The sequence below is a fragment of the Pelophylax lessonae genome, assembly GCF_965119305.1.
Source record: "Pelophylax lessonae genome assembly, chromosome: 1".
NCBI classification, from domain to species: Eukaryota; Metazoa; Chordata; class Amphibia; order Anura; family Ranidae; genus Pelophylax; species Pelophylax lessonae.
The window spans coordinates 879,320,791-879,347,738 of NC_138768.1; the positions used below are offsets into that span (position 1 = coordinate 879,320,791).

The following is a 26,948-nucleotide window of genomic DNA, read 5'->3' on the forward strand; positions in this document are numbered from 1 at the left end:
CTCGTCCATAGCTCCATTATTAATATCATCCCTCATATTTACCTGTATACTGTTCTTAATATACAGACATACCCCCCCCCTTTTTTTACCTTCTCTATCCCTGCGATAAAGGGAATACCCCTGAATGGTCGCCATCCAGTCATGAGAGCTGTCAAACCAAGTCTCAGTTATCCCCACAAAATCTAAGTCCTCCTCAAACATCAGCAGCTCCAGCTCTCCCATCTTGTTAGCCAGGCTTCTGCTGGGGTCTAGTAGAATAGAAGGAATAGGAGAGGAATATGGTGGAATAAAAGGAATAGGAGTGGGGTGTGGTGGAAAAGAAGGAAAAGGAGTGGGGTCTAGCGGAATAGAAGGAAAAGGAGTGGGGTCTGGTGGAATAGAAGGAAAAGGAGTGAGGTCTAGTGGAATAGAAGGAAAAGGAGTGGTGTCTGGTGGAATAGAAGGAATAGGAGTGGGGTCTGGTGAAATAGAAGGAATAAGAGTGGAGTCTGGTGGAATAGAAGGAATAGGAGAGGAATATGGTGGAATAGAAGGAATAGGAGTGGGGTGTAGTGGAATAGAAGGAATAGGAGAGGAGTGTGGTGGAATAGAAGGAATAGGAGTGGGGTCTGGTGGAATAGAAGGAATAGGAGTGGAGTCTGGTGGAATAGAAGGAATAGGAGTGGGGTCTGGTGGAATAGAAGGAATAGGAGTGGAGTCTGGTGGAATAGAAGGAATAGGAGTGGAGTCTGGTAGAATATAGGGAATAGAAGTGGGGTGTGGTGGAATAGAAGAAATCGGAGTGGGGTGTAGTGAATAGGAGTAGAGTCTGGTAGAATAGAAGGAATAGGAGTGAAGTCTGGTGGAATAGAAAGATCAGGAGTGGGGTCTGGGGGAATAGAAGAAATGGGATTGGGGTCTGGTGGAATAGGAGTGGGGTGTGGTGGAATAGAAGGAATAGGAGTGGGGTGTGGTGGAATAGAAGGAATAGGAGTGGGTATGGTGGAATAGGAGTAGGGTGTGGTGGAATAGAAGGAATAGAAGAAGGCATAGGCAGTGAGCAATGTAATTCAGTTTCCCTATAGCTGTGTATTTTTCTGTATGTTAATATAAAGCTTTTTGGAGAAAAAAACAAACAAAAAAAACCCCACAAGCATATGCGTGTCTTTCTCTGTATAATATCTCCATATTCCAGTTCTGTAGATGAGTGCAGGGGGATTGGACGCTCTGACCTCTGTGTGTACAGACAGTTTACTCTGATTGGAATCTGTAACATTTATTATTTTCCATGCAGTGCCTGGTCAACCTGAAATAATGAAAGTTCCATCAATGGAAGATAACGCAATTAGATGGAAAATGTCTGAGAAATGGGGAGAAATCACCGGATTCCGGGTAGGATAATCCTACATTCTGTATATTTTATGCTCAGTTCTATATTTAGCAGTTGCTGTTTACATGTTTAAGACTAATTGACTCATAAAAGTAATGGATGTGTTAACTTTATTTGACGTTTTGTTAGTAAATGTGTTCTATAAATGATGTTTAAGATTTATTTTAAGGTAATATAAAATAATTACACATAAACATATAATACAGGATTCATCCATGACACAGAATTCCAGAACAGAGAACGCAGCACTGGCTGTCTTATTCAGACAGTATGGGGGAGATTTACTAAAGCTGGAGCACTCAGAATCTGGTGCAGCTGTGCATGGCAGCCAATCAGCTTCTAACTTCAGCTTGTTCAATTAAGCTCTGACAATAAAACCTGGAAGCTCATTGATTTCTGTGCAGAGCTGCGCCATATTTGCACTCTCCAGTTTTAGGAAACCCCCCCATATCTCTGATTGAAATCCCTGGTGAAGCTATTTGGGGGGAGGAGTCACTGCTCTGACTTATTATTTGTGTCAGTTTATTTCAGCTTTAACTACTGAGCTCTGTAAACAATGGACTTTTGCCTACACGAGCATTAGGAAGTTTATTAAAGAAGGCCCTCAGCAATGTGTGTGAAAAAAGAAAGTCATCATCTACAAATACTGTAGCTGCTGATTTTTAACAAATTGATACTTACCAGCCCAGGAAGTCCAGTGCTGATTTCCCTGCAGCCAGTTCTTCTCAGGGATTCTGATCTTCAATGCTGCCATCTTGGGTTCAGAAGCCAGGTGTCACTTCCTGATGACTCAAATACGGCACCCCACTGCACATGATCAAAGGGTACAAGGAGCATCATGGAATGTGTGACGCTCTCTCAGGAGGTGGCAGGAGGGTGGGAATGAGGTGACATCATCTTTAACTAAGCAAGAAAGATATAGTGATAAAAAATATACTTATTCCCCGAAAAAAAAATGCAATTTTTATAGAGGCTGGGTGGAGGAAGACAATGAGGGTAACTTTATCTTTTGGCAAATGTACACTAATGCTTTTCAAAAATGAAAATAGATAAGGCAGCAACCATATAAATCCTTAATTCCTCAGCCTAACAACATATCAGGAATAAAGAAATCCCATCTGTAAGCACAGAGGGTAAACAACACAATGAGACATTAAACATTTATATATTCCACTGATCTACAAATAATCCATCAATGTGGACCACCAACACTCTCTAGTCAACCAATAGGTCTTTTCCTCATGGGAGTGAAAATGTACACCATGGATCATATAGACCAATCAATACACATAGATGAAGCCACTGTTATCAAATCTGGAGCAAAACCTTGTCCATTCCAGACAGAAGGTTCTCCCCATGACTTCCATTGCTGGTCAGCAGACTTCTCCTCACTGAAAAGTCCCATCAAACAGCTATTTGTACAACATTGCTGAGAATCCTCCAGCAATCGTCCCCAGCCTTCCAGCATTGTCCAGGAGCAACCCAGCCTTGGAAACCCAATAGTAAACCATGACATTGTGAGATTGGCCACCAATGTGACAATGACAACTGAGCAGCTGTAAGTGGTTGTAGCCTTTTACCTGCCTGGCAGTGTTATTCATACCGCTGCATCTATAAATAAAGTGTTTTAGAGTTCCCCTGAACAGATGCCTTAAATGGCATCTATAAAGGTCTTTCACACATTTACTTGTTCATTTATTATAAATGGGGAATATCATAGATAAAGAAATTATGTTAATAGTCATTCAATAGGTAGAGCAATTGACTTCATTTCACGAGTTTCCAGTTTCTCCTTGCCTCCTGAAGAACAATTCTGCTGTTTTAGAGAGCTCAGTAGCACAAATAAATCTTGGTACCTTAACTACTCCACATTGGTGGTCAATGAGAGATGTCCCCCCTGAGTTGGTGGTCAATGGCAAGAATTTATTGTACAGTGGTATTCAGTGGAAAAAATGCTCAGGCTCGGTAATGAGGGAGGGGTTGTGTTTAAATAATTTGGAGAGAATCTGTTTGAGGTTTAGGGATCAAGCCTGGCTCACTTTCCATGAAAAGGCTCTATGTGAGAGGGAACCTGAAGCATTGCCCTGTGGATGATCAGGATTGTCATAGAGTGAAGTGTGTTCGTAAAGTGAAGTCTATGGAATACTTTTTGCTCCAGTGTCCCTTCAAGATAGAGGTGTACAAAAAGGTAGGGAGGGTTCTGGGCATCTGATATAAAAAAAAGCAGGTGCGCTAAACTTATAAGTGTCAACCAATCAGGTTGAGGTGAACAAATGCAATATGGTGCAACAATTAGGTAAACATATGGTGAATAAACTGATGAGTACTCTGATATGTCACAAAGAACAAAATACAGTGAGTCAATCAACAGTGTAAAAGTCCAAATGCCACTGCAATAAAAGTGAAACAAACATAAACTGGGGTGCATAAAGTCCAAAACAAAATCTGTAGCAGATATAAAGATATTCAGGTGAAATTCCACAGCAACTTCAAGTGTAGGTGATCCCACCACCAGGTTAAGGACTGGCCCCTTACCAGAAAGTAGAAATTAAGGGCGTATAAGAGAAGTCCAGATGAGGAAAAGGTGCTTAGATGTGGAAGGAAGCTAAAGAGCACCACTCAAATGAGAGGATGAGCCTCTTACCGGATATAGGATGGTATAGGGCTAATCGTAAGCTCTCCTGAGTGGTCAGCGTCTTCTATCCTGGGCAACCTCAGTCTGGATAATTCCCCTCTGGAGTCAGTCAATATGTCCCCACGGTATCTCATAAAATAGAGACCAGACAATAGTGCAGTACCTTCTTACTATTTATTAAAAAATTACAGGGTGCACTTACATGGGTCGTATAAAATCAAGCCTCGTGACTGGACCGAAGAGAGGGTGACCGCGGCCGCCTGCAGTGCGGTCCGCGGCGATGGGTGATGACGATGCGGCACTCCTCTCTGACGCGTTTCCTCCTGAAGCGGATGTCAACGGAGACAGGAGATGGCACGCATCGTCATCTCCGCCCTTAAGTCTGGAAGTGCCGGGCACACTCCTGGTGTCTGCAAAGGATGTACCTCCATTCACTATAAACAAGGAAGTCATCTTTTAACTTGTAATCTTCATATAAATCACTGATTAAGCTTAGGTGATCTACATCGAATGGTACTAAAACAAGTACTATAAATCCGTAATTAGAAAATACTAATTCTGGAGATTATCGTTTATATATTGAACGCTTCCACCGGAAGTTGCATCAGCACTCTCTCCCAGATCTATAATGACTGGTATACATCAAAGATTAAAAAGAAGGAGATATCCTGCATTTAAATATTAATGTAGACAAGTGTCTCACATCACAATTTAAAATATTGGATACTTGAAACAAATAGCTTAATATATCCACTATAAAAACCGATAAAATGTCATATGACATATAATATATATATTGTTAAAATAAAACTCTTAGGATAAAATTCCACAAAATTTTAAGATAAAAATATGTATCTGTTAAAACACTAAGACACATGGGTCTAAAGTATGCAAGAAATATAAACAGGAACTGGGGTTGATCAGAAGATGGGAGGATATCTAATGGATGGGACATATGCATCTGAGATTCATTCAACTGTTGTTGATGAATGAATTAATGTCCCATTCAACATTATGTCCGAAGGGGCGGGAGCTTCTGAGTTTGTATATCCAAAAGGTCTCTCTTCTGGAGATAGATCTCTTAAGGTTGCTTCCACGCCAATGGGGAGTATACTTTTCTATCACAATCACTTCTAAATCCAAATGGTTTTTATGGTGATGTGTCAGGAAATGTTGGGACAAACTGTGACCAGGGAAACCCTTCCGGATGTTGGCTAGGTGTTCACATATTCTAATGTTGGCTGTCCTTATAGTTCTACCCACATATTGCTTTTTACAGCTACACATAACTAGATAGACTACACCTTTTGTATGACAGGTGGTGAAATACTTTATGGGGAATTTCTCTCCTGTTACTGTTGATGTGAAGGAATTGGTTTTAATGGTTTTGGCATTCTGACATAAATTGCAATTCCTACAGGGAAAATAGCCCCTCAAGTTGGGAAAGAGAGCTGGAGTGAGCGTTTAATCCACAGGTGTACGAGCTATGATCTCCTTCAGGTTTTGGGCCTTCCTAAATATCATTTGTGGTCCTGTAGGAAGGACTGGGCCCAGAACTTTGTGCTGTTGTAATATACCTCAGTGTTTGTGGAAGACATAGTTCATCCACCTGTAGTTACTGGAGAATTGTGTAACGAACGCAAAATCAAACTTTTTCCTTGGCATTTCATTGTTCCGGGGAATAACCAATTCTGTTTGTCTACAATCCTCCAGTTCTCGGATATCTTTTTCCAACATGGTAGGGTCATATCCCTTTTCTTCAAAACGCTTTTTCAAGGTATCAACTTGCGTGTGGTAATCAGTGGTTTCAGAGCAATTTCTCCTTATTCTCCTGAATTGCCCTTTAGGTATTGATTTTAGCCATAGAGGGTGATGGCAGCTGTCTAAGGAGATGAAGCCATTTTTGTCTGTAGGTTTCTGATATGCGCTGGTCACAAAGCGATTCCCTTTTCTAGAGATAACTAGATCTAAGTAATTGACCGAGGATGTACTCCACGAATATGTGAATCATATTCCCCAGCTATTATAGTTGAGATTCTGCAGGAATTGATGTAAGCTCTCTTCATTGCCCCTCCAAATGAAGAGTGCGTCGTCTATGTAACGACGCCAAAAAAACAGCTCCTGAGTCTTTTCTGAAAAAATGTTCCTATCCTCCCACAGTGCCATGAAAAGGTTGGCGAGACTGGGGGCAAATTTAGCCCCCATCGCCACACCTTTACGTTGCAGGAAGAATTGGTTGCCAAAGTAAAAGTTGTTGTGTTCCATTCCGAATGTTAACAATTCTAGAACAAACCTCCTCTGCTCAAGAGGAATCTCATAAGCATGGTCCAGGAACACACTTACTGCTTCATACCCTAGATCATGTGGAATGACCGTGTATAAGGATGTAATATCCGCAGTGACCAGTAGGGCATTCCCCTCTACTTCCAATGAAGTTATTTCATGTATGCATTGGGAGGTATCTTTTAAGTATGCAGGAGTGTCTTTTACCAGGGGCTGCAGAAAAAAATCAACATATTTCCCAATTCTCGACGTCACAGAATCTATTCCGCTCACTATCGGCATTCCGACATAAATTGGGAGGTATCTTTTAAGTATGCAGGAGTGTCTACCAGGCGGTTTGGTTAGATTCTTGTGGACTTTGGGGAGGTAATAAATAATCGGTATTCGTGGGGCAAGCGGAACCAAAAATTGTTTCTCTTTTTCACTAATAATACCTTCTTCAAAACCTCTTCTTACAATCTTTTCTAGTTTCCTCTTATACATGGAGGTGGGATCTTTATGAAGAACTTCATATGTCTCACGATCTGAGAGGTTCTCCATCTCTTCTAGGTAATCCTCTTTTTTCAAGAGTACTGTCCCCCCCCCCCCCTTTATCCGCTGGACGAATGATCAAGTTCTTATTTTCACATAAAGTCTTGATCCCTTTGGATAGATCCCTTTGGGGTTTAAATGTGACTTCTTTTTCCTCTAACTCTTTAGTACCACTTCTTTGAAAATCTTAACATGATTGCTCGGATTGCCTCCTGGATTGAACAAGGAGGCATTTCTGAGGTTCAGTGGCGGAGCTAGAGTTTTAAAACAGGGGTGGCAAAGGGGTGGCAAGGTATTATTTTGGGGGGTCAATATATAAAGTGTCATTTAGTGTCAGATTTGTCCACCGCAATGTCGCAGTCCCTCTAATAATCGCTGCCATTACTAGTAAAAACAATTAAATATAAAAAGTTCCATAGTTTGTAGATGTAATAACTTTTTTGCAAACCAATCAAAATACACTTTTACAAAAAATATGTGGCAGAATACATATTAGCCTAAATTTATGAAAATAGGGGGGAGCTGTAAAGCACTGTGGGGAGCTGAAGAGCCCTGGGGGAGGGGGGACTAAAGAGCACTGGTGGGGGGGGGGGGGGGCTGAAGAGCTCTGGGGGGTACTGGAAAGGGGGGGTGTAAAGTATGCATTTATTAGATACAGACAAGAAAAATACATCAACATCAGCAGTTCTATGGCACATCATTCTTTGTCAATTAAACACTCTGACCTATACATATCTGTGAACACTTGCAGATTAATATGTGCATATTATTCTAGGTATATTGGGGACAGTGGCGGCTGGTGCTCAAAAATTTTAGGGGGGCGCAAACAGAAAAATGTAATAGGCATTGCTTTGCAGCAAAAAACGCTGTAAAAAATTACGTGACTTTGAGGTTGCAAAAGTGAGAAAGGGGTCTTCAGTAATTAAGGTATAGTGTGCCCCCTTTCAATGCAGAGAGACCAGCGTGCCCCCTTTCAATGCAGAGAGACCAGCGTGCCCCCTTTCAATGCAGTGACAAGCGTACATGCCCCCTTTCAATGCAGTGACCAGCGTACATGCCCCCTTCAATGCAGTGACCAGCGTACATGCCCCCTTCAATGCAGTGACCAGTGTACATGCCCCCTTCAATGCAGTGACCAGCATACATGCCCCCTTCAATGCAGAGATCAGCGTACATGCCCCCTTCAATGCAGAGATCAGCGTGTATGCCCCCTTCAATGCAGAGACCAGCGTGTATGCCCTCTTCAATGCAGAGATCAGCATACATGCCCCCTTCAATGCAGTGACCAGCGTACATGCCCCCTTCAATGCAGAGATCAGTGTGTATGCCCCCTTCAATGCAGAGACCAGCGTGTATGCCCCCTTCAATACAGAGATCAGCATACATGCCCCCAATGCAGTGACCAGCATACATGCCCCCAATGCAGAGATCAGCATGCGTGCCCCCTTACCTACCTGGAGCGGCAGCGGACGGCTTCTTCTCAGTCCCGGTGACCGGCGGCGCGTCTCCACGAGTCCTTCCGCCTCCTCCTCGGCTAATGGCAAGGGGTTTGTCTTGTGGCTAATGGCAAGGGGTTTGTCCTCCCTCCCCCCCCCCTCAGGCACTCACATTCTTCTTCCACCCCCCCCCCTCGGGCACTCACATTCTTCTTCCACCCCCCCCCCCCCTCGGGCACTCACATTCTTCTTCCACCCCCCCTCGGGCACTCACATTCTTCTTCCACCCCCCCCTTGGGCAGTGGCACTCACATTCTTCTTTCCCCTCCCCCTCGGGCACTCACATTCTTCTCCCCCCCCTCGGACACTCACATTCTTCTTCTACCCCCCCCTCGGGCACTCACATTCTTCTTTCCCCCCCTCAGGCTCTCACATTCTTCTCCCCCCCCTCGGGCACTCACATTCTTCTCCCCCCCCCTTGGGCACTCACATTCTTCTCCCCCCCCCTCGGGCACTCACATTCTTCTCCCCCCCCCTTGGGCACTCACATTCTTCTCCCCCCCCCTCGGGCACTCACATTCTTCTCCCCCCCCTCAGGCTCTCACATTCTTCTCCCCCCCCCGTCGGGCACTCACATTCTTCCCCCCCACGGGCACTCACATTCTTCTCCCCCCCCCCCTTGGGCACTCACATTCTTCTCCCCCCCCCTCGGGCTCTCACATTCTTCTCCCCCCCCCCGTCGGGCACTCACATTCTTCCCCCCCACGGGCACTCACATTCTTCTCCCCCCCCTTGGGCACTCACATTCTTCTCCCCCCCCTCGGGCTCTCACATTCTTCTCCCCCCCCCTTGGGCCCTTGGGCACTCACATTCTTTTCCCCCCCCTCGGGCTCTCACATTCTTCCCCCCCCTTGGGCACTCACATTCTTCTCCCCCCCCTCGGGCTCTCACATTCTTCTCCCCCCCTCGGGCTCTCACATTCTTCTCCCCCCCCTTGGGTACTCACATTCTTCCCCCCCCCCTCGGGCTCTCACATTCTTCCCCCCCCCTTAGGCACTCACATTCTTCTCCCCCCCCTCGGCACTCACATTCTTCTCCCCCCCCTTGGGCTCTCACATTCTTCTCCCCCCCCCTCGGGCTCTCACATTCTTCTCCCCCCCCCCTTGGGCACTCACATTCTTCTCCCCCCCTTGGGCACTCACATTCTTCCCCCCCCTCGGGCTCTCACATTCTTCTCCCCCCCCTTGGGCACTCACATTCTTCTCCCCCCCTCGGGCTCTCACATTCTTCTCCCCCCCCCCCCTCGGGCACTCACATTCTTCCCCCCCCCCCCCCTCGGGCACTCACATTCTTCTTCCTTCGGCTCTCAGAGCAGCGCTGCAGCCAGAAGAAGACGGAGGGGGGTGGAGGCGGAGCCAATGCTAGGCGGCAAGGAGAGGCATTTGAAATCCTCCTCCGCTCCGAGAACCTCTTCTGCTGTCACATGACGAGAGGAGGAGGATTTCAAATGCCTCTCCTTGCCGCCTAGCATTGGCTCCGCCTCCACCCCCCTCCGTCTTCTTCTGGCTGCAGCGCTGTAGCTGAGAGCCGAAGGAAGGAAGGAGGAGCAATGGCATACTGGATACACTCGGGGCAAATAACTTCACAGATCCACACGAGAACTGGGGCTTTTTGGGGGCACACTCGGGGCTGAAACCCCGTTCAGCCACCCCCCTCCCCTGCCAACACCACTGGCTGTGTAAGTAGCAGGAGACAGAGTCCAGTCTTCCCTGCTCTCCATCCGCCTCCCTCCGCAGCTCCCGGCCATATGGCGATCCCCTGTGATTCTCCCGCTACCCGCCCACCCCCGCCCAGGATTGGGGTGGCAACAGGGGTGGCAAGGGCTTCTTCTGGGGTGTCAATTGCCACCCCAGCTAACCCTCTGGCTCCGCCACTGCTGAGGTTGATAGGGATGCAAGGTGCTGGGTTGTAAGACACATAATTTCTCTCTTTTGCGTTGCATAAGAAATGTCATTTAACGTTCAATTTCCGTATGAATTTATGAACATCTACAAAAGTCTGGAATTTATTGAGCGGTTTCTTCGGGGCATATTTCAGTCCCTTATTCAGAGTTTGTTTCTCTGATTCAGTAAGAATAACTCCGCTCAAATTAAAAATTCCAGGGGTGTCTATTTTTTCCTTTTTCCCGGGCTCTGCCCCCCCCCCTGCAGCCCCTGCTGGTTTTTTTTCTTTTGCCTTTCCCTGGTCCCTGGCCTAAAAAACCACGTGGTTTGGAGCTGATTGGAGTTTGAGGAGGACCTCTCGTATTTGGGTATCTATCTTCTTCCTCCGAGTCATCATAATTCAGGGGATCATATCTGTTTTGTGTATCCCCTTTGATTATCACAAGAGTTATGTGGAATGGGTGTAAAGGGCATTCCTGACTCACTGGGATTTTGATTTGAATATACTTTTTTTAGTTAGTATAGGTGTTTGTTACTTCACGTGGAATGCACAGTGCCAGGTTTCTCTCCGCAAGAAAGTCCTCCCTGATGAAGTGGTGGTGTATGAGGGAGCCTCAGGTGATCTGGATAAGGGCGTGAAGAAATAATAGGCCTGCCTTTGATGAAATGTCCATCTCTGGGTGAGGTGCTCTTTTCTTATGCTTTTCACTCTCTTTTGTAGGTTAGTATCTTCTTTTTGAAGAAGGGCTCAGTGCATGACGGGGGAGGGTTTGTCTTCTTGACCTCACAGGTTTGATGTCTGGTGTAGCAGTGGAGTGAGTCTTAGTAAAATGTATCTCCCCCCCCCCCCAGTAATGATATCTTCATTTATAAGATTTTTGCTTTTGTTATAATTTTATCTTTTGTTAGAGAGCAGAATTTTCTCTGTTTGTTTTCTTTTTTTGTGCAATTATGTATATATTTTGTATATTCTTATGTGTTTTATGTTTATTGATTTGAAAGAATTTCAATAACTAAAGAGTGGAAAGAATGCCCACGTTTACATACAGCTATCATAATCAATGGTGTTAGTGGTTACTTATCTGCAAATTCAGAGGAGAAGCTCTGCTAGTCCCATGCTGCTGGTTCTGCAGTTTCTGGCACCAACAAGTGGAAGTTTAATCCACCACTGCTAAATAAATCCTTGGCAACATCTGGAGGAACCCTGGTTGAGAAAGGCTTCTTTGCATTTCTAAAACATCATGAGTTATCCTGTGTCAAGCACGCATTCCTTATTAAATGTTACCAACATTTAAAAATGTATAGACTTAAAAAACTGACCTTAAATCCTTAGAGATTTCATTTCAGCTGACTAAGGAATCAAATTTTACTATTTACTTGCTTATTCTCTTGGTGATAAAATGAGTCACATAAAATATAATCCATGTGAAATGATTCCTTGTAGATGAATATCTCGGCCTGGAGGGAATACAATGTGTCCTTTTCTGTGGATGAATCTCTCCAGTTTCCATCCAATGTGACAGAATATAAAATCCCCCTCCAGTATGGGACCAACTACACCATCACCCTCCGAGGATTCATATCAGGCGGAGCCAGGGAGGTCACAACCCAGAACATTGAGACTGATATTGGAGGTGAGTACACTGGGAGACATGGGAAATTAGGCAGAAACATTATTATTTTTACATTTTAAGCAGTGGAATGTTTAATCTTGTTTCACAATGGAAGGTTCACCTCTGACACCAATCTGCTGCAGAGACATAATCATCAGCTATAGGGTATAGGTGCCATGGAAAGTCACATTTATTGAGGAGACCTTTTCTTTATGGATGATTCAAACCATAGACAATGCTGTTTATAAATGTTTTCACACAAGAATGTCAAAGCTTTTACACATTTTATATTTCTAAGCGGATTCAATTTGAAAAATGTGAGAATTTGGGGAGAAAGTTGTGAGAAAACATTTTATAAAATATCACAATGTGTCTGGAGAAGAGCTGGAGAAAAGGCTGAGGTGATGGTCACAGCACCAGAGATATCCGCTATCAGACTTCAGAAGGGGAGATTGGACATGGATTTATTATGGATATTATTAAAGCTAATGTTTAATCTACTTATATGTTGTGTAGCACTGTCCCCGTAGGGGTCGCTGAGTATAGATCTCCCTGAATCTCCCTCTGATTATCCTGCAGCCAGTTGCTTTGGTATTTTCACACAGCCTGGTTCACACTCATCCACTCGTTATCCAATGACCAGTCTAGGGGATTTGTTTTTTTGTATTTATTGGTAGATTTTGGATAGGAGAATGGATTAGTGGGATACTTCAACTTTACCTATGCACAGAGGAGGACAAGAATCACTTGGCCACACTTGATTGAACTAAAAAGCAGACCCTCTGCTGAACCATACAGCATTTGTATGAAAGGAAAAGTCCTTTGCTCGCTCTGGCAGCAGACTCAATGAACACTGACTCTTCAGGACACTAACCAGTATCCTCTTTGGCTGGCACCTGTCCTCTGACTTCACTAGCTTGAAGGGATGTCCCTCACCGAACGGGCCCCTAGATGTGAATCTGTATTCACAGTAGCCAGGAACACATCCTTCCAGGTATATCCCCCTCTCAGTCAGCTCTGCAGGACATCTGGGTTGCAGCTTTTGTAACTCCAGCCCTCAGGTTTTCCACCTGAGGCCGCCTGGAAGCCTATAAAGAGGGGCAGCACCCCGCTCCTTCTGGCACCCTGTTCTCCAGCCGAAGACCCCATGCACACGTGCTCTCTTGGAATAAATACAGTCACCCAGCATGCCTTGAGTCACTTTCCTCTGCCAATGGCCAGGGCTGTATCTACACCCATGCTTCCATTTGTCAGGTTTCCTCCCTCTGTCCAATATACCCCATCCTATTGGACCGTTGTGAAACAGGCAGACAGCATGAGCAGCATCTGATCACACTGAGCAGACCCTATCAATGGATCATTGCTCCCTTTTAGGCAGAGAGTACAAAATGTGTCTGACAGTTCCCCTGGTAAGCAGGGAAACCCAAAAATGATGCACCTAGGAGGGTGCTGCAGTTGCATTCCCTGGTCCCCCCTCCATCAACATGCTAATTAATTTTTAATAAAAACCTTTACAATTCCATTACATGCCTTATTTTAGATAGATAAAGCAATGTCATCACTGGGTCTATTGGCTTCTTTATGCAAGAGAGTCAGATCATGGCTGATGGGAGAAGCTAGAGGCTGTACATAGCTTTCTGCCTTACTACTCCTCTCAAGAGCTCTCAGTCCTGATGCAAACAGTGGGCTGGCTCTTGGGAGGAGTTATACAAATATCAAAATGCCTTGAGAGGTGGATATCAGTCTAGAGGAGTGGATGTTCCTAGGCAGACTGCATTTGCATGAACCTGCCCCAGGAAATCCAACAAATGAATGGGATGAGGCAGTCGGGCTGGGGAGGTAAGCACTACATGATGCCGGATGTCCTCAATGTGGAAAATGAGGCAACCTCTACCTGGCTTGCTGCAGCTTCTAATGCACATTGTGAGCATTTCGCAGTGTGCAGTGAAAGCAGAGAAAGTCATTTCAGTCCAGGAGAGGAGCCAATACAACTGTGCAAGACTGAAGGGAAAGCTGGAGTTACAGTATGTAGACAGAGAGAGAAATCTTTCCAAGTACAAAGTGATATCAACAAAGATGAGCAATATAGATGTAGCACCCTCCTAGGTTGGTGCTAGGGATTAGATAGGTTAGCTTTAGTTTTGTTTTGATAGGTAAATTTAGTTGCCACACTGTAGGCAGTGTGGATAATTTGTGTTAGACAATAGCGTATTTTGTATATAAAAAGTGATGTTGATATATGGCACTACCTGCTCTGGAAAAGTGAATAAATGTCGTGCTTTGCAATGTGTGGAAGAGTGTTAGCTACACTTAGTAGTCCACCTTAATCAATAATCCATAAACTCAATAAATATATATATAAAATCAATACATAAATTTAAAATGTATTCCAACAGTGCATTAAAATATTCTATATAAAGTACACCATGCAAAGTAAACCAAAATACTGTGCAGATGATAATACCTTTACAAAGTGCTGGGTGCTAGTTCAATGAAAGAAATTTCTGTAACAGTGCTCAGTGTATTTCACAGACTTTATTTGTAAGTGTGCTTATTGGTGTAGATAGTACAGAAAAATTAGGGTACTATCAATAATATTGTGATGTCATCTGTCCAGAGGATTTAAAGTGCTAATTGTGCTGAGTAAATCATTATACACATGGGTGATGAGAAATAAAGTAAAAAAAAATATTAATAGTGGGGAGATTACTCCCAGTGCTCAGTGCCCAATCGTGAGTACCAGTTATTGCCGGTGTGGAATGACCGGATCCGGTGAGGGCCTTGGTAGTGCCTATACCCGTGGCCCCCCACTAGGTAATGCACTCACCCCTCCGAATTCCCCTTTCAACAGGGGTGCTGTCTTTATATACAGTATAGTCCTGGTTTGCTGGTTCCACGAGTCTTGGGCTTCCCTGGTGTCCGTGGCAGGATCGGCTGTGAGTCCCTTCCCTGGAGGTCCGTGGGGTCTGGTGGGCTCAGAGAACAAACAGGGGATCCCCCATGGTGTAGTATGCAAGGTTAAGTAAAAAATAAATAGCGTATTTTGGCTCACTGCAGCCACAATCTGCTCGTAAATTCTGATCTGTGTACTCTGCTGCTGGTCTGCATAAGCTTCCTCTGTATTCAGGAGACTGGAGATGTTTCTAGATAGTGATGTCGCGAACATAAAATTCGCCGTTCGAGAACGGCGAACGCGAACATCGGCGAATGTTCGCGAACCGGCGAACATTGCGAACCGCCATAGACTTTAATAGGCAGGCGAATTTTAAAACCCACATGGACTCTTTCTGGCCACAATAGTAATGGAAAAGTTGTTTCAAGGGGACAAACACCTGGACTGTGGCATGCCGGAGAGGGATCCATGGCAAAACTCCCATGGAAAATTACGTAGTTGACGCAGAGTCGGGTTTTATTCCATAAAGGGCATAAATCACCTAACATTCCTAAATTGTTTGGAATAACGTGCTTTAAAACATCCAGTGTGTGTATACGATCAGGTATGATGTTGTATCGATCAGGTAGTGTAAGGGTTACGCCCGCTTCACAGTGACAGACCAAACTCCCCGTTTAACGCACCGCAAACAACCGCAAACAGACCAGAACCGACCAAAATGGGACAGGAACTGGGCTTTAAGGGTTAGGGTTAGGTTTAGTGTTAGGGGCTAGGGTTAGGGTTACAGTAAGATACTTAGGGTTAGAGTTAGTAACCCTACCCCTACGCCTCTAACCCTAACCGTCTAACCCTAAGCACTAAAAATAACCCTAACCTTAGCCCTGACCCTAGCCCTAGCCCTAACCCTAACCCTAACCCTAGCCCTAACCCTAATTCTATTTTTTTTCTGGTTCTGGACATGCTACAGAGCTGAAACTTCACAGGTACACTTTTTAGACCCCCCCAGGCAATAAATCCAAAGAAATTTTTTTTTTTAAGTTTTTTTAATTTTTTTTATTTTTCCAATAATTGTCTCTCTATCAAAAATGACAATTTTTAAGAACTTTCTTTTGTGTGATTTAGTGTCTAGGGGGTCTAAAAAGTGTACCTGTGAAGTTTCAGCTCTGTAGCATGTCCAGAACCAGAAAAAAAGATCATTTTTCAGTAGAGCAGGGATGGTGGGAACCCCTTTTACACCTATATGATCTTTTTTTCTTGTTCTGGACATGCTACAGAGCTGAAACTTCACAGGTACGCTTTTTAGACCCCCCCCAGACACTAATCCAAAAAAAGTCATGCCTGCCACCGTATATATCAGTGGTGGGTGGGCAGTGGCACTGCAGTGGGCACAGTACACTCTGTGGACCTGACAGTCACTGGCAGCCCAGGCAACTGCATTAATAAAAAATATTTTTTTTTTCAATTTGCAACAAGATGCTGTGCCACCGTATATATATCAGTGGTGGGCAGTGCACTGCAGTGGGTACAGTACACTCTGTGGACCTGACACAGCACTCACTGCAATTATGTCAGAGGAAAAGAAAAAATATTTTTTAAAATGCAAGGTACTGTGCCTGTGCCACCCGAAATGAGTGTGGTGTGCACACAGTACAGACTGTGGTAGGTCTGTGGCCTCTCACACACAGCGGGCAGGTAACTGCAGTGCACAATAGATATATATATATAAAAATACTCAAATACCAGCCCTCAAAAGGGCTTTTGGGGACAATAGATATATATATATATATCCAAAAAAAACCTCAAATACCAGCCCTAGGAAGGGCTTTTTGGGGTGCTGTCCTTACAGCAGGAGTGTACCAAGAACACTGGCTAACAAGCCCGGGAACACTGACTAACAACTGTCCCTAGCTATAACAGCAACAGCAGCACTTTCCCTGCTCTCAGTAACACAGAAATGATCTAAGATGGATGCTGCCCTTGCTTATTTATAGGAGGTGGGAGGGTGTGGGAGGGAGGTATGCTGATTGGCCTGGAATGTGTCTGCTGACTGTGAGATTCAGGGTCAAAGTTTGCCTCAATGATGATGTATAGGAGGCGGACCGAACATCGCATATGTTCGCCCGCAGCGGCAAACGCGAACGTTCGAAGTTCGCCGGGAACCATTCGGTACATAACTATTTCTAGATAATAGGTGTGAAGATATGCAGATGGCAGCATGAGTATTGATACAGTTCCGGTGTTCCGTGAGAATTACCTACCCGTGAGAAAAACCTACCCCCGTCACTTCCGGTTCACGGCAGTCTGTGTAACACGAGCAGTTACATTAAAACAGCTGTGCTGCACTATGAGTCATCTCCGCTCCTGTCCCTGTCACTTCCCTGCTCTCGGCTACTAAATATAAAAGCGGCAGCGGCTGTATGAAAAGATAAATCACGGAGCCGCCAGACGCTTTTATATTTAGTAGCCAAGATCAGGGAAGCGACAGGGACAGGAGCGGAGATGACTCATAGTACAGCACAGCTATTTTATGTCACCGCCGCGTCAGTAGGTTTTTTTAACGGACACCGAGATCGTTTCAGACTAGTGCGCATGCGCACTAGTCTGATCCTCAGCTCTTCCATTAGGTCTCCGGGGCTGTGAGCATGCGCACTGCTGCGCTGCTCAGCTGTTCCTGGCCGGAAGTTACGAGGGGTAGGTTTTTCTCACGGAGTAGGTAATTCTTACGTTACACCGGCCTATCTCAGAGAGGCAGGCTTTGAAGGCTGGCTGGATGACTGCATTTATTCGTGGAGCACCTAGATTTCTGGGACTTGTCCCAGAGTGGAGGAGTCCAGCCTGGGGGAGGCACAAGCTGCAGAAGGAGGCCATAGGTGAGGAGCTGTCTTCCATAGATCTGTCTGGTATCACTGGAAGGTGTGGCTTGGAAGAGGCAGCATCCATCTGTCCTTAGGCCTTGTGAGCACAGACATTGCTGGATCATGGGGACCTTGTGCTCTAGCAACCCTTCTGGTGCCTAATTATAGTCAGCTTAAAGGGAAGATGGTGGTCCTGAAGTGTTCTGTCTAGATTGCTGAAGAGCGCTGTCCAGATATTGTCCACTAAGAAATGGTAATTTTCTCTACTGGTTCTACTACTAAAGCAAGAAAGGAAGATTAAGTCCTCAGTGTACATAGTTCTTATTCTTGGAGAATCCCACCACTTCGATAACCCTATCCAAGTTCTCCAAATATAAAAACAACAAAAACAACATCCCCTAAAATGGTCCTTGAAGAAATCAGTGAAAGTATTTGCACCTGGCTGTGGAAATTACTGTGTGCCTGGCTGCGGGGCTGAAGTTGGGAAGACCTGGGAGTAATCGCTACACAGAGACTACAGTTAAATCATACAGTACATACTATTAGAGAGCAGAGTAAAAAATAATATAATCTAGCAGTCTAGAAAGCACTTGCCTGTATACATTTACAATCCAAGGGGACACCATTGAAAATTAGATGATTGAGATTAGCACGTCGCATCACTAGATAAATATTGGACAGAAGTAAACAAATGGGCAGAGCTGTCTCCAATTGAACATGTTCAGATATGAGCAGCAGGATGGGAATATCAGAAAAGTGATAATTCAGTGATCCCACTGGGAACCGATTCCTCCAGAATCCATCAAACTCCATTTTCATTCAATGGCCACATTATAAATGAATGCAGGGATGCAAAGGATGTCTCTCGGTTTACGCTAATTTTCAGCACATTTAATAATTGTAATGTAATAAATTATTTCAGATATTTTATATAATTTACAAAGTTTAATCCTTATATAAAACAATTCTACAGTGTACAATTTCCTGATCATCATTGGTCAGAAAGCCTTTACTAGCACACAGCAGACCAGTTTCCTCATCAGATTTTTGAATTTTCCTTTCCAGATCCTCCTCTTCACATGGAGAAGACAATAAGTGATTACACTTTACAGCTCCACCCGGTTCTCAGTCTGAATGGACCAATCGGGTGAGAAACTGCTTACAATTGCTTAATGTGTTCCTGTAACTACAGGGTCAGAAGGGTCAAATAAGCTCAACCTATAACTGTAAAAGAAATTGATCTATACTTACCTTTCTGGTGGCCCATGAGTGACACTGTAGCTTCACTGCTCCTCAACTGCTGGAGGTATTCAATACAACATAAGTACATAACCTCTTCTTGTGTGAGAGGATGTAATGACCAAGAGGTGTCCCCCCCCCCCCCCCCACCCAAAACATTGCTACATTTGGAGGCACTGCTGATATAAAAGTAATAAGTCTTTCTATTTATCACTTTTACGAGTAAATAAAATGTGACTGGGGATGTGATGTTGCATGTGTTCCTAAATCAATCAGCAGATGTGTTTTACAGCTGTTTCTAGTATTGAAGTGTTTTGATGTTCTGCAATGCCTCCTGTGGAATTTGGTTCTCAGAAGCTATCCCATACCTGGTTGTAGGCAGAGATGGCGAGAGGGGTTCCTTTACACCTATGGTCCAGACACCCCTGGGGTATAGCACAGGGAACAAGAGGGCAAAGTGTGGCATGGGTGCCAGAAGTGCAATCCACAAAAGCTTTCTTCTAAAGACAGGCTTGCTGTAAGGCAAGAGCAGGTAGACAAGAAGGCACCTGGCTGGGGCACTGGGACCCATATCAGGCTGAAAGCAAGGTTTGGACAGGCAGTGATCAGTAGCCAAGGAGACAGAAAGCAGGCAGGTAGAAGGTAAGGTCATGATCAGGAGGCAAGCCAAAATCACACCAGAAGATCAGCAATGTTCAGGAATAGTGATGAGCCGAACACCCCCCTGTTCGGTTCGCAAACAGGTGAAATGTTCTAGTGAACATACGAACATGAAAAATCACAGGTCCTAATTTCAAAGGCTTAAATGTAAGTGACTATTAATCACCCGCTGGCCAGGGATTACGAACCCACAAGCCTCTCACTTGCAAGCCCATAATTCTACCAGCTGAGGCAGCTGAGTAACCTAGTAACCTAAAACTCTTTCTGCCTAACAATTCTCTATCTGAGTTTCACAGCTCTTTTATAGGGCTCTGATGTCGGGGCGGGGACAATTAATAGGTTTTAATTAAAATCCATAATTAATATTAATCACCTGCTGGCCTAGGGATTCAAACTCACAGCCTCTTACTTGCAAGCCCGTTATTCTGCCAGCTAGGCCAAATAAGCAGATGATTAACCTTGGACTCTCTCTGGCTAACTAACTTCTATCTGAGTTTTACAGCTCTTTTATAGGGCTCTGACGTCACCAGCGCCCCATAATCCATTGCTTAGGGGCAGTGAATAAATTACTGACGTCAGATAGAAGTTATTTAGCCAGAGAGAGTCCAAGGTTAATCAGCTGGCTCGGTGGCGTAGCTGTGAGTTTGAATCCCCAGGCCAGCGGGTGATTAATATTAATTATGGAATTTAATTAAAACCTATTAATTGTCCCCGCCCCTTCTGAAGTGACGTCAGTAATTTATTCACTGCTCCTGAGCAGTGGATTATGGGGCGCTGGTGATGTCAGAGCCCTATAAGAGCTGTCAAACACAGATAGAGAATTGTTAGGCAGAGAGAGTCTTAAGTTACTCAGCTGCCTCGGTGGCGTAGCTGGTAGAATAATGGGCTTGCAAGGGAGAGGCTGTGGGTTTGCTTTCCTGGCCAGCGGATGATTCATATTAATTATGGATATTAAATAAAACCTATTAAATTAATTATGGATGCGGGGACTCGAAGTTCCTGCAAAGAAGCCCATTTGTTCGCAATTCGGCGAACGAGCGAACAGGCAGAGTTCGAGTCGAACTAACACGAAGCTCATCACTAATCAGGAACTAGCCAAGGTACAACCAGGAATCAGCAGAGAAAAACCTTGGTTAGGATCTAGCCAAGGTCAAACCAAGAATCAGCAGAGACAAGCTGCGATCAGGAATTAGCTGAGGTCAAACCAGAAATCAGCAGAGACAAGTCATGGTTAGGAACTATATACAACACAAATTTAGAACAGCGCTAGCCCTTAAAATTGTATAAATGAGTAAATAAATAACACTAGGTAGCTCCTAGGTAAAAAATGTGACACTCTCAAGTAAAAAAAAGGTGAATATTAAATTTTGTTAAACAATTTTTAAAAGCAACTATAAATTAGATATTGTAAAAATGACAATATTTCAGTGCTAAATTACATATATGATTATAAAAAGCTGTGAAATCGTGCTATAGTCCACAAAAATTATGAAATGATAACCCTAAGGTGATCAAAGTAAGGTGCTCCGGTGCCGGTTAAACAATAAAGTGCTCCAAGGTGAAAAGGTGCCCCTCTTGGTTCGCTACTCACCACAACGCCAATATTTTAGAGCCTCAACAGTATTGCAAATAAGCCTTGACACCAGGATAATTTCCTCTGTACGCCTTTCACTGTAAATATGGGTCCGCTTGCGCATCCACCATTGAAAGAAATAAAGGGCGTATATAGTGAAGTATGTACGTATGGGTTTATTTCTGTTTAGCAGCCAAATGCATACTTACAGAAAGTACAAAATAATTAGGCATATACAAGTAGTGCCTCGTGGTTACGCCGCTCGGCGTGCGTTCCACGGACAGGAAGTGATGGACCGGAAGTGACGTGCCGCTCCGTGCGTGACAGGAAGTGCGTCAACGCGTTTCGCCGTAAGTTCCGGCGTTTTCAAAGACATCATTTCCTGTTTACATCGGCCTTTTATATTATAGGCAACCAGTCGTCATATCCGGATATCATATTATTTCAGAACTTAATCTTGCAAGAAACGTAGCAAATCATCTATACAGTATCCAGATTGGTATATTGGCACTACCAACCGGCATTTTCCATTTGCAACTTATATTTTAATTGAAATATTAGATAAATTGCGGTATGTAAATTCCGGATTTCACTTCCTGTTTACATCAAATCGACATATTAAAACATATATTTTATTTGGCACATTGGCTATTAAAATTGTGATATAAAACACACATTGCAATCATAAAAATGAACTTATAAATGAGAATAAATAGATAAAAAATACCCAATGAAAATTTATTTATATTAATTTTAAAATTCAATTATTTGCTAAAAGTTATTATATCAGATGAATTTGTGGAGAAATAAATATCATTATTATTATATATATGTTATGGATTCCATTTAGTTAACATTACAATTACTTTAAATATTAAAAAATAAAAATTATAAAAAGATTTGACATTATTGTTATATTGTTTGTTTATTATACATGTAGGGGATAATTTCATTAGTCAATATCTATATTGACAGACTTTGAATAATATTACAATTGGAGGATGTTTAAAATACAGTGATATTCTATATATTCAATTTTAAAATTATGATCTGAATTTTTTTTATTTTTTTATTTTTAATTGGACCTAAATTAAATCAACTTAGATTATGACAACAAATTAATTTATATGTGGAATCTATAGGAGGTGTGATGGGAATGGAATTCTTTTGTTTCATGCGTATGTTATAGGGAAAAGGAAGGGGGGGAGGAAAGAAGGCAGAGAGATGGACTTCTTGTATATACTTGGGTTACCAGTTGGATAGAAAACAATTGACATCAATATCCACGTTTAACCCCTTTGGTTTTAATGTCTCTAAACGATGGATCCATTGCGTCTCATTCTGTGATATAGCTTTTTTTAGGTTGCCGCCCCTCCAATGGGGTTCAATTTTATCGATACCACAGAAAGTTAAAAAGGCAGGGTTGCTCTGGTGCGCTAACTTAAAATGATGGGAGAGACTGTGGTTTTTGAACCCTTTTTTAATATTTGAAACGTGTTCTCTGAGTCTTGTTCTTAGTTCTCTTGTAGTTCTACCCACGTACTGAAGCCCACAAGGACATGAGAGAAGGTAAGTTACATGGGTAGAGGCGCACGTAATGAATTTATTAATTTTATAGGTTTTACCATTATAAAAAGATTTAAAATCACTACTTTTCCTTTTTCTGTATCTCGAGGTTCTGCAGATCACGCACCTCCCACAGCTAAAAAAGCCCACCTGATCTAAAAACGTGCAGGTCTTTATAGGTTGGTTAACTACATTGTGCGCCAATTGTAGCCTCAGGGTCTTGGGTTTCGTATAAATAAATTGCGGTTTTGAGGGTAGAAGGGTCTTTAAAACATTATCTTTTAATAGAAGGTGCCAGTGTTTTTTAAAAATTCTTTCAATTTGGGAGTGCTGTCTTGAAAAACTTGTTAAAAAGGCTAGGCTAAAATCTTTTTCTTTATTTTTCTCCTTTTTCTTGAATAGGTCTTTACGTTCCATATTTCTGACCTTATTTTTAGTTGCAAAAGATCTTTGGTTTTATACCCTTTTTCCTATGTTCATTTATACTTTAGTAGTAAAGACCTATTCAAGAAAAAGGAGAAAAATAAAGAAAAAGATTTTAGCCTAGCCTTTTTAACAAGTTTTTCAAGACAGCACTCCCAAATTGAAAGAATTTTTAAAAAACACTGGCACCTTCTATTAAAAGATAATGTTTTAAAGACCCTTCTACCCTCAAAACCGCAATTTATTTATACGAAACCCAAGACCCTGAGGCTACAATTGGCGCACAATGTAGTTAACCCACCTATAAAGACCTGCACGTTTTTAGATCAGGTGGGCTTTTTTAGCTGTGGGAGGTGCGTGATCTGCAGAATCTCGAGATACAGAAAAAGGAAAAGTAGTGATTTTAAATCTTTTTATAATGGTAAAACCTATAAAATTAATAAATTCATTACGTGCGCCTCTACCCATGTAACTTACCTTCTCTCATGTCCTTGTGGGCTTCAGTACGTGGGTAGAACTACAAGAGAACTAAGAACAAGACTCAGAGAACACGTTTCAAATATTAAAAAAGGGTTCAAAAACCACAGTCTCTCCCATCATTTTAAGTTAGCGCACCAGAGCAACCCTGCCTTTTTAACTTTCTGTGGTATCGATAAAATTGAACCCCATTGGAGGGGCGGCAACCTAAAAAAAGCTATATCACAGAATGAGACGCAATGGATCCATCGTTTAGAGACATTAAAACCAAAGGGGTTAAACGTGGATATTGATGTCAATTGTTTTCTATCCAACTGGTAACCCAAGTATATACAAGAAGTCCATCTCTCTGCCTTCTTTCCTCCCCCCCTTCCTTTTCCCTATAACATACGCATGAAACAAAAGAATTCCATTCCCATCACACCTCCTATAGATTCCACATATAAATTAATTTGTTGTTATAATCTAAGTTGATTTAATTTAGGTCCAATTAAAAATAAAAAAATAAAAAAAATTCAGATCATAATTTTAAAATTGAATATATAGAATATCACTGTACTTTAAACATCCTCCAATTGTAATAGTATTCAAAGTCTGTCAATATAGATATTGACTAATGAAATTATCCCCTACATGTATAATAAACAAACAATATAACAATAATGTCAAATCTTTTTATAATTTTTATTTTTTAATATTTAAAGTAATTGTAATGTTAACTAAATGGAATCCATAACATATATATAATAATAATGATATTTATTTCTCCACAAATTCATCTGATATAATAACTTTTAGCAAATAATTGAATTTTAAAATTAATATAAATAAATTTTCATTGGGTATTTTTTATCTATTTATTCTCATTTATAAGTTCATTTTTATGATTGCAATGTGTGTTTTATATCACAATTTTAATAGCCAATGTGCCAAATAAAATATATGTTTTAATATGTCGATTTGATGTAAACAGGAAGTGAAATCCGGAATTTACATACCGCAATTTATCTAATATTTCAATTAAAATATAAGTTGCAAATGGAAAATGCCGGTTGGTAGTGCCAATATACCAATCTGGATACTGTATAGATGATTTGCTACGTTTCTTGCAAGATTAAGTTCTGAAATAATATGATATCCGGATATGACGACTGGTTGCCTATCATATAAAAGGCCGATGTAAACAGGAAATGATGTCTTTGAAAACGCCGGAACTTACGGCGAAACGCGTTGACGCACTTCCTGTCACGCACGGAGTGGCACGTCACTTCCGGTCCATCACTTCCTGTCCGTGGAACGCATGCCGAGCGGCGTAACCACGAGGCACTACTTGTATATGCCTAATTATTTTGTACTTTCTGTAAGTATGCATTTGGCTGCTAAACAGAAATAAACCCATACGTACATACTTCACTATATACGCCCTTTATTTCTTTCAATGGTGGATGCGCAAGCGGACCCATATTTACAGTGAAAGGCGTACAGAGGAAATTATCCTGGTGTCAAGGCTTATTTGCAATACTGTTGAGGCTCTAAAATATTGGCGTTGTGGTGAGTAGCGAACCAAGAGGGGCACCTTTTCACCTTGGAGCACTTTATTGTTTAACCGGCACCGGAGCACCTTACTTTGATCACCTTAGGGTTATCATTTCATAATTTTTGTGGACTATAGCACGATTTCACAGCTTTTTATAATCATATATGTAATTTAGCACTGAAATATTGTCATTTTTACAATATCTAATTTATAGTTGCTTTTAAAAATTGTTTAACAAAATTTAATATTCACCTTTTTTTTACTTGAGAGTGTCACATTTTTTACCTAGGAGCTACCTAGTGTTATTTATTTACTCATTTATACAATTTTAAGGGCTAGCGCTGTTCTAAATTTGTGTTGTATATCATTCCTAAGATTTTCTTAGTGTCGCAGCAGCTGCTCATTTATAATTACACTATTTCTTTGCACTGAATTTATACACCATTTGATCACTCGGAGATTTATAATTTAGCTATTTTATTCCATAAGCGCGGGTATAAATTAGTTTTTTCACATGGTTAGGAACTAACAAGGTGACAGAATAGAGTAAAGGCCAAGGGCAAGCTGGATCAACAATGGGGAAGCAGATTTCAGGAACAGGTTTAGGGTTCAAGTTGCAAGATAACAGCTGCAGAGCATCCATCAACTTCCTAACTCGGCTCTGTTTCTTAAATAGGTGAAGATTGGAGTAAGGCATGCATGCCAGTGCACTTGTACACACATACATCCACTCTGCATGACCTTGTGAATTAGCACACTAAACTGACTGGTAATGACCCTAGTTCTGCACATTGACACATGCAAACACCTTCTCCTCATTAGAGTTGGGCAAATGGTTCAGCTGAAGCATGAGTTCAAACATTGGTATATTCGACGAACACCTGAATTGTCACCGCACAGTGCATTGGAAGCCCTGATTGGCTGAAGCAATGAAATCTTTGCCCAATCAGGGCACAGAGCACTGTCAGAGCCATGATTGGAGAAAGTAATGATGACTGTGCCCAATCATGGCTCATTGCTCTTAGTCCCACCCCACACTATAAAACTATTCTTTCAATAGCGGCCATTTGCAGTGTGATATCGGCATGGAGAGAGCGTGCTACTAGAGCGTTAGTGTGCTATAGTGTGCTATTCTGATTCTATTGTCAGCGTAGAGTATTCGTTTAGGGTGTGTCTAGTGATAGTGCAGTGTTAGAGTAATGCGACTGTTCATTTATACTTTAGTAGTATATATCAGTGCATTAGTGCATGATTAAAGCAGTATATTTTAGTGTTAGTGCCTGTTTAACGCAGTATATTTCAGTGTGTTAGTGCATGTTTAACACAGTTTATTTCAGTGAGTTACTGCAAGTTTAGCACTGCATATTCTAGTGCATTAGCACCCGTTTAACGCAGTATATTTCAGTGCGTTGGTGCATGTTTAACACAGTATATAGCAGTGCAGTATATTTTAGTGTGTTACTGCCCATTTAATGCAGTATATTTTAGTGCATTACTGCACATTTAACGCAGTATATTTCAGTGCTATATTGCATGTTTAACACAGTATATTTCAGTGTGTTACTGCACATTTAACGCAGTATATTTTAGTGCATTACTGCACATTTAACGCAGTATATTTCAGTGCCTTGGTGCACATTTAACACAGTATATTTCAGTGCGTTACTGCATGTTTTAACACAGTATATTTCAGTGCGCTAGTGCATGTTTAATGTAGTATATTTCAGCGCATTAGTGCAAGTATAACGCAGTATATTTCAGTGCACCAAACATCTAAACTAAACCATCCTCATCCTCTGTCACCCAAGCAGGGACTAGAGCGCAGTCTACTGCAGCTGCCAGAGTGGCTTATTCTGCCTCCTTTTCCACAGCTACTTCTGCCATAGCCCCAGCATCAGGCATAGAGGAGTCAGCT

The 26,948-nt window shown here is 42.4% G+C and overlaps 1 protein-coding gene across 1 annotated transcript in view; it reads left to right on the plus strand.

The window, feature by feature from the left end:
- LOC309562021 (receptor-type tyrosine-protein phosphatase T-like) overlaps positions 1-26,948 on the plus strand; it is a gene marked incomplete at its 3' end in the record, with an annotated part of 106,741 nt that overhangs the window by 72,857 nt on the left and 6,936 nt on the right. The window contains exons 4-6 of the mRNA XM_082266119.1: positions 1,274-1,371; positions 11,642-11,831; positions 18,624-18,705. Of these exons, the coding sequence (XP_082122245.1) occupies positions 1,274-1,371; positions 11,642-11,831; positions 18,624-18,705 (370 nt within the window). The remainder of the gene's footprint in view (positions 1-1,273; positions 1,372-11,641; positions 11,832-18,623; positions 18,706-26,948) is intronic.